This window comes from Nanorana parkeri, unplaced genomic scaffold (assembly GCF_000935625.1).
Source record: "Nanorana parkeri isolate BGI_ZX_2015 unplaced genomic scaffold, ASM93562v1 scaffold1485, whole genome shotgun sequence".
In the NCBI taxonomy this organism is placed as follows: Eukaryota; Metazoa; Chordata; class Amphibia; order Anura; family Dicroglossidae; genus Nanorana; species Nanorana parkeri.
Window position 1 is genome coordinate 396,021 of NW_017307753.1, and position 8,773 is coordinate 404,793.

Below are 8,773 nucleotides of genomic sequence, written 5' to 3' on the forward strand. Positions count from 1 at the left end.
GGGCGGGGCTGAAGCTTTTAGCTATACTGTGCTAGTATGCACAACATATTTGCACATTATAGAAGACTTTCCTGCCAAAAGCAATCCCCTCCAACTTTGCGCTCCCCCTTGTTGGCACTTCCATCTTCGCCCAGATCTTTTAAAGTCTTAAGCTGCATGATTCAGTAGGCCCAGGTGACGCAAATCCTGTGCAGGTTGCTTAATCTCAGGATGCCAAGTCTGTGTACTGAGCTAATGTCATAGAAAGCCTGCTAACCTGCAAATATTTTTTTCCGTTTCACTTCCACTTTACGTTTATTCCTGAAGGTTCAGAGGCCAGTATGCATACATTTTAAAACTGAATTAACGGAAAAAGTGTGTTGTAAACAGTGGTAATATTTTAAAGAATGTCACACTGAAGAATTTACAGGGAAATTCAACCTCAAAACAAAAAACGTAGTAGTATGTATGGGTTGGATTTGATGGACATATGTCTTTATTCAACCCCAAATACTATGTAACTATGTACAGACCTAACCTGACACATCTAGCAAAATGACATAATGCTGCTGTGCATTCTGGAAGTCAAACATAATATACTACTCAAAAACAAAAGAGTATACTTATAGAAGCAAACATTACCGTGCAAGGTGCCAAATGCCCCGAAGAACTGAGTGGGAGGAGCGAGGATATCTTCCTTCTCAAATTACAATTTATTATCACTAGGTATCGTTCCATTTATTTTACACAAGACAACTGTGCATTTGACAAAAAACAACATTCTCACCTCCTTTTGTGGTATCATTCTGGGCTTGAATGCCAAGTGAAAGTGAGTTTTGAATAGCACAGAGGAGGTCAGTTGCTTGACTTATTAGTTTTGATGCTTCCACCACTGCACTTATCTAGGCAACAAGAGTTAAAAAAAAATAAAAAATAAAAATGAATGTACACAATGCTGCCACAAGGACTGCTTAGAACACAAAGATAAACCAGCTTACCTCTTTTTTAGTAAAAGCTATAAGGACAGTCAGTAGAATCCGGGTAAACTTTACTCTGCTAAACACTGCCAAGCATTGCTGGTGCTGGAAAAACAAAATAACAAAAATAATAAGTTCTCATGGTGAAGCAATGTCATTATAGCAAGGTCAGATCAGACGATTAAATAGGATTTTTGTACTCACTAGGGATGCACAGATACCGATATTAGTACTCATACTGGGCCAAATGCGCCGATACCTTCCCCGATACTGGAACTTCCAGTCAAAGGGAGATTTCCTCTGACCGGCAGTGCCGCGAGGAAACATGGAGCTGGCCAAACAGCATGGAGTCGGCTTCCCAGGCAATGAAGAAGCTGGGCGTTGGGTAATGACACGCCGCCCAGCTTTACGATTGCTCAGGAAGCCGGCTCTATGCTAGCGGAAGTACTGGCATTTGTACTCTGTATCAGCAAGTACCGAAAGATAAATATCGGTACTCTATACTGAAAAAACGGTATCGGTGCATCCCTCGTACTCACCATAAAGTCCCTTTCTTAAGGGGCACAGGAAGTCATACTGTCGGTTTATATTGAGGCCTACAGTAAGATTGTTCACTGGCAAACAAGAAAAATCTGTAAGTGAGCCCAGGATAACTCCCAGCACACCCCAGTTTGTAGCAATCAGTACCGAGAGCATGATCTTAAACACAGATTGGTAGGACCTGACACAGGTCCTACCAATCTGTGTTTAAGATCATGCTCTCAAGGGACTCTGAAAAGGGAGATCCAAAATCCTATTTTCTTTCTTGCCCATTGAGGGACAAAGAAGATCATATGAAAAACACCCAACCTGGTAAAAAGAGGTTAAAACCAGGTGGTAAAGTATCATGAGAAACTAAACTGGATGCCAGATGACAGGATCTTCCAGAGGGTAGGGAGAGAAGTCCTTGCCAGACCCAGAACTGAAAGACTGATGCAGCAGGACAGGAACTACCTGATCCTCAGAGGCAGTCATTTTGATTTTCCACAGAATCTTGATCTACACAAAGGCTGAGGTAGTTTGAGAGTAGACTGGAGAAAAAAAACTGTGACTAGGAGGGCAACTCACAGGATTTTTGGCCCTTCTACTGAAGAACCATACAGGTTAAACTTTCTGTAGGTGATGGTTTCCAGCACTAATTCCTGACGAAAGAAGATGTAGTCAAATTGTGGAAGCATTTGGACCCACCAAAGACCAAAATGACCATTTTCTTCACAGCAGGTCGTCTCAGTGTCCCACTAAGGTGATACTATGAGAAGGCACTAGGGCAAAAACTGGAGCAAACACCCTGGAACACAATCAGGGTACAGGGCGAGAGTGAAGTGTCAGAGACCTAGTAGGACAATGGTGATCAGCAAGTCCTTGTCCCGCTGACCCGACTGAAGGAAAGAACAGAGGCCAAGTTGAAATAAAGCTTTTGAAACCGAACTGGCACAAGAACTAGGACACAGGTCTTTAGATCCAGAAGTCCCCCAAGGGAGCAGAGGTGGGTTTGCTGCCAAGAAGGGTAGAGGGTGAGGCGCTAAAGAGAGTCCTGGTGGCAAGGTATCAGTCTGCACAACTAAAAGGCCGCTCTCAGCAAATGAAATCCTAAAGTGCAAACTACCCAAGAGCCTGCATGGATTGAAACCTTCCCTCCACTTTGAAAGGTGAGGGCAAACCGTTAAATTAAAAGGCTTTCCTGACGGTTTAGTAGGTTTCTTAACCCCATCCTTGTGGGTAGCTGGTTAACCAGGCTTAGATGGCCCTGTCATGACTACAGCATGAGTAGGTGAGAAGGAGGAGCTATAGCATACATTTCATTAGATTTCTTAGATTGAGGCATGTGGAGGCTCTGTCCTCCAGTGATATATTTGATAACATCAATGGTACGTCGTAAAGGTAGTCATCCCTTTAAGACCTAGCAGGTCAGGTGCTCCATGGAGAAATGTCTGCTTCCCAGCATTTTAATCAGAGTGCTCTGTGTGTTTGTATAGACAACCGACCCATATGAGTGACACACATAGATGCTACGAGCATAGAGCTTCAGACTTTTTTTTTCCACAAATGCTTAATCCCGAAGGGATGCAGTGTCACAGTGAAGAGATGCCTTTTCAGGGATTTAGATCATTCCACCACAGATTGACAAATTAAGGTCACATCTAGAATAGGGGAAAGGCAGGGCCCACCAGGAAGAACTGGGTTTTAAATAGATATTCTACCTTTTGGTCAGTAGAATTCTTGAATGTAAGAACACTCTCTACCAGTCTAGTGGTTTCTCTGGAAAGGTGGATCCACAGTGGGTATAGACCAAGGTTTAACAAAATCCTTCCTAAACCGAACAGACCCAGTATGCCTTCAGGGGGCGTCCAATCCAAGACCCATTGGCGTGCTTCCAATCTCCATAGAGAAAGAGCAGGTGTAGTGGGAAAGTCTTAGCAGCTGTAGGAGCCTAAAAGAATCAAGGTTGGATGCAGCAGGCTGATCTTCTACATGCAGAGTAATAAATGCTGTATCAAGAGACGAGAGAATGGTCTATTGTAAATCTGAGGACGTGGAGAGACAGAGAGTACCCCTAATCAGAGCCATTGATGGTCACTTCAGCTGGTTGCCCGGCTACCTCCAAAGGGCAGATCAGAAATCGACTCTGAAGGGGAAGATGCAAAATGTACATAAAACAGAATGCAGACATCAGCACCTTTAGAAAAGCATAGAACAAACATTCCCAGAACCATTAAGGGAGGGTAGGCTGGGGCCACCCATGCAGCCCAATGGAGTCTGGACACAGCAGTCCAAAGCTAGGCTGAGGAAAGGCTATTCCAGATAGCTGCAATTGTAGAGACCAATGCTAGTGGCGTAGGAGTGAAAAATCTAGATTTAAGAGAAAGAAGGAAGAATTGAAAAGAAAAAACAAAAAAAGCTAACTGAATAGGTTAGACTTTTCCCTAAGACACTATAAAAAAAAACCTGAGGCATGCTGTGAGTATTACTGGTCTAAGGATTATTTTTGTTTGCCAGTGTCCAATCCTTCTGTATGCAGCAGTGTAACCCAAGAGTATACAACGGCAGTGGATGAAAAACAAAACCCTATAAAGGGGAATTTATCAAAACTGAAGCAGACAAAAGCTGGAGCAGATTTGCATGGCAACCAATTAACATCTCCGTTTCATTTTCAAATCTTAACTGAACAAACTGACGAGAGAAGCTGATTGGTTGTCATGCACAGCTGCTCCAGTTTTGATCAATTCCCCCCCATTGCATTTAGTAAGGCTAAACATTTTTACTCTATTCGAAATATGTAGAATCAAACACAGCATTCTAGACAGAAATATCTGTTGAAAGGTGTACAAACAGAGCAGAAACTGACTCACCTGACCAACATTGAAACGGATGTTCCGAGTGTCTCCCTGTCATGGCTGCCTCCAGTTAGCAGACAAATCCCTATGAAATTCATGCCTGTACATGATGTGCAGTGTGACTACTTTGTGTAAAGTATTACCTTTTTAGTTTTGACTGATATACAGTATGAGGGGTGTGGAAATTAAATTAAAAAAACCTACTTGTCCAAGGACTAATGCGGGGCCCGATCCACTTGTCCCTCATGACAATCTACTTGTCCTGATACAAAAAAATAAGACGAGCGTCAGCGCCATCGTCAGGTGTCCACACTGACCAAAGAGTGCTTGCAATATGCGAGCCAAATTCAGAATACATGGCACAGGTACAGATCGTACACCAGTACTGGCGGACAGGAAGGACCGTTTGCCGAAAGGTAAGTATAGTGGGAGGGAGAGGGGGACCAGATTTGTGCAGGTAATTCAATTTTCCCAAATTACTTTAGGGCTGGTGCAGACATGGCAATCATGTGCCGTTGCACACAGCGGTTGCCGTGCGGCCCCATTGATTTCAATGAGGTTGCACCCGCGTGGCAATCGCTAAAAAAAGGCACGTGTACCTTTTTCGCAACACGCACGGTGCAATGTTTTCGACCACGATTTTGCGTGACTGCACAGGCGGTATTGCATTGGGAACCAGCACATTCTGCCTGGTGCGACTGGCACTGCCAGCGCAATCGGCGGTGGCGTGCGATTCTGTGACCGCCCATCTGCACGGTTTGGTGCACCATTGCCACGCGGTCATGGATCGCACAATCTGCGGGGTTTATTGTTTGTGGGTTTTTTTTACATTTTTATATATATTTTTTCACTTAACTTTATTGCCATCACACAGGAGCTAACAAGCCCTGTGTGATAGCATTTGGTGGTGGCAGGTTCTCTTTATTGACCGTCACCTCCAACACAGGAGTTCTAGCACAGTACTGTGCTCCTTCTCCTGTGACAGGATGGCTGCGAGAGTAAGTTCTCCTCTCATTGCTCACACAGAGCAGAGCAGAGCAGAGAACGGACGTTTCTCTGCTCTGCCCCCCTGCTCTGCCATGATCCCAGACGAATTCCACTAATACTTAATAATTCCCTCTAATGTTTACATACTATGCATGTCAGACTAACTGGTCTATAGTTCCCCGGTTGGCATTTTGACCTTTTTTTGAATATAAGTACCACATTAGCCCTTCTCCAGTCGCTTGGCACTTTACCAGCCATTACGGATTCCTTATAAATGAGGAACAGTGGTCTCGTTATCTCCTTGTTCAGTTCTTTGAGTACCTTGGGATGTAGATTATCAGGTCCTAATGCTTTATTTGCATTTAGTAGTTTAAGCATATGTTGTATACCGGTTTCAGTCAACCGCTCAGGTGTACTTCTTGGTAAATTTTGTGTTTTTTCATGTACATTAAACCCGTCTGTTTTTTATGCCATGCATAAATGCAAAAATCAAAAGCACATATCTAATACATTGTTTTACCTCAAGTTCCACCTCTGGATCCCTGGTCTCTCCTTGTCGAATTCTGGTACTCTGGAACAACAAGCAAGTTGCAGACAGAAGTTATTCCTACACAAAAGGCACATTGATGAGAAACAGACAACATATAAAAACATAGATTGTGTGACCAATGAAGGAACGTTTATAGCCTAGAATGCAGTGGTAGCCATTGCTTACCACAAGACAGCTGTAGCGCTGGCTTCAGACCTCTGTGCATTATTCTCCCCCCCACACCCTGAATATAGGTTGTGAAGGGAGGCTGTTTGTTTAAAGGCATGAGAATGAATTGGTGTACCTACTTAATTTGGCCCCATGTTTGTAATATCAGCATAGGGTTTCTTAGATTGTAGAAATGGAATTCATGCATAACATACCTTTACTCTCCTTTGTAAGTCATCTTCAACATCCTTTAACATGCCTAAAGATGGAATTCAGAGTCATCAATTATTTGGGATGGAATTATTGCACAAACAACAGAAAACAGAGTATAAATCACCTGTAACCCGGAGATCTGTCACACTGTTAGCCATTCTAAATCCATATGTCATGGACTGGAAGTCTTCCTAGAGGAGAAACAGGAATTTAAAAAAAAACAAAAAAATACTTAACTTCTTTCATGGGAACACTGATTATTTGGCTTAAAGATGATGTACCTCTTCAAAAACAACAGCTTTGTTCACTTTCTCTCTGGCAATGTCACATATCTTGAGGATTCCTAGTGCAAATGATTTCATAGCCGGGTCTTCTATGAGGTCCGGGTTATGAACATATAAACAGGTGAAAACTGTTTGTGCCAACGAATGACCTTCTAACCAGGTTATCTGCAAAAATTAAAAACATTTCCTGCGCTGATTGTTACTGATGATTTAAAGTTAAAACACCAGGCACATATATATTCATTTAAAAATATCCCCCGTTAGCTACTTTGTGAGCACTAAATGCCTTTGCAAGCCAGACAAACCTTTCAAAAGTAGTGGTGACATTATCAATGAGCTACACATACCCTATGCAGAGAGCAGAGCTGTGGGTGGCACTAACCCACTAAAAGGCTGCCAGATGAAAACTACAGTCGTGCAGGTAGAAGACTAGTCACCCTGCACAAGGACAGAGAACAGCAGTAACTGGTCTGTATTGCAGGAAACTCCTGCACAGGGGTAATGTGTAGGAGTTTCTTTATGTTGGATTACTGCACAGATCTAAAAGAAATACAGAGGGCACCAAGATTCTAGTAAGAATGCACATGGCACCTGTATTTGGAAATATTTGTTTACCATTTGTTCAGTTTTAAGTGTAGTTCTAATACTTGGGAGGCTCCAGCAGTAATCTCCCTGCTTTCACTCCTGGTTTGCTATTATTATACAGGATTTATATAGCGCCAACAGTTTGTGTAGCGCTTTACAATATAAGGAAGACATTACAAATCACAATACAATTCAAGACAAGATGGTAAGGAGGGCCCTGCCCCTCACGGGCTTGAATTGGCTTACAATCTAAAAGGGAGGGGCAAGTGATACATGAGGAAGTAGCTGTGTGGGGATGAATTCTTTAAGAAAGTGATAGTTCAGTGGTTAGGTTGAGGTGGGATAGGCTTCCCTGAAGGGATGAGTCTTAAGGGATCGCCTAAAGGCAGTCAGTGTGGGAGACAGACGGACAGGTTGGGGTAGAGAGTTCCATAGGATGGGAGAGACTCTAGTGAAGTCCTGGAGGCGAGCATGGGAGGAGTTGATGAGGTATCTGAAAAGCAGGAGGTCTTGTGAAGAGCGGAGGGGACGGTTAGGGTGATTCTCCCTATTCCCATCCACCTTTGGGCATCTGCACTCCTAATGTTGCATTCTCCATCAGAAAAAAGATGGAAGCCTCCTTTGTAGGTGTGGAGATTCAGGAACTGAAGTTCTTAAATCTCACCACCAGAGTGCCATTAACATAAAAAAAAAAAAAAAACATCATTAGACTAACTTACTCTCTAGCATCCAAAAAGGGAGGTATCATATCTAAATAGGCTAATCTTTCAGGATGGTTTTGGGCCCATTTACACTGTTACGTTAATGTTACCACAACACGTTAATATACGTTACATGTGGTAGTGCATTGCCTTGCTACTCATTTTCAATGGCACACCAACTCCCTAAGAGAACCTGCATCTGCTGCAGCATATCACCAAACATGGCTGTGCATGTCAGATTGTTGGGGACATTTTGGTTAATTGGCAGCCAGTTTACTTGAAGGGGCTACCTTAATGCAAGGTAACACACAAAAATAGAATATTTCTAGAGGCTGCAGCCAGGATCACTAAAGGCAGGTTAGGCAATCTGCTATACACCAGGATGATTTGTTTGTATGTAATTTAAGGCGATAAACTATACCAACTCTGCTAATACACGTAAATCACATTTATTTCACCTATAATACTGTAATTAAAACTTACCAAACAACAAAAACAAGTGTCCATTATGCCTATAAGTTCAGACCATGTTAAATCCTTAACTTTAATGGTGCCATCCTTCAATCAAAAAGAGAAAAAAAAGCATTTAAAAAAAATAGACAACAATAGTAGCTCACAGCGAATAAGAAAAATACAGTAACTGGTTAGAGCTGTGAGTAGTTATTTCATTATTTCCTTGCTTACAGTGTATGGCATCAATACCACTGAAGGATACCAAATAATAGAACACATGCAAAATGTTAATATTTGCTTTGACAATAGAAGCATGAAACTGACCTTTATTGCTTGTTCACAATTCAGAATCTTGCGATTCACCTGATTGCCGATCATCCCAGCGTCCATTTTAGGATCCATCATTTCAATAGCGGACATAGCCTCAAACAGACCAAAGCTGAAAGTTCAAACAAAAATGTTACTAGTCACAATGTTAACTGAGCCTTAACCCCTTCATGACTGAGCTAGTTTTCAGGTTCTG

The 8,773-nt window shown here is 42.4% G+C and overlaps 1 protein-coding gene across 1 annotated transcript in view; it reads right to left on the reverse strand.

Moving 5' to 3' along the window:
• The window catches only part of NAA35 (N(alpha)-acetyltransferase 35, NatC auxiliary subunit), a 34,130-nt gene extending 25,437 nt beyond the window's left edge, over positions 1–8,693 (reverse strand). Inside the window, exons 1-8 of the mRNA XM_018570247.1 lie at positions 8,575–8,693; positions 8,281–8,355; positions 6,509–6,676; positions 6,352–6,418; positions 6,230–6,273; positions 5,838–5,888; positions 978–1,061; positions 767–881 (exon numbers count right to left, since the gene is read on the reverse strand). Of these exons, the coding sequence (XP_018425749.1) occupies positions 767–881; positions 978–1,061; positions 5,838–5,888; positions 6,230–6,273; positions 6,352–6,418; positions 6,509–6,676; positions 8,281–8,355; positions 8,575–8,670 (700 nt within the window). The 5' untranslated portion in view covers positions 8,671–8,693. The remainder of the gene's footprint in view (positions 1–766; positions 882–977; positions 1,062–5,837; positions 5,889–6,229; positions 6,274–6,351; positions 6,419–6,508; positions 6,677–8,280; positions 8,356–8,574) is intronic.
• Between the last annotated feature and the right edge of the window lie 80 nt (positions 8,694–8,773).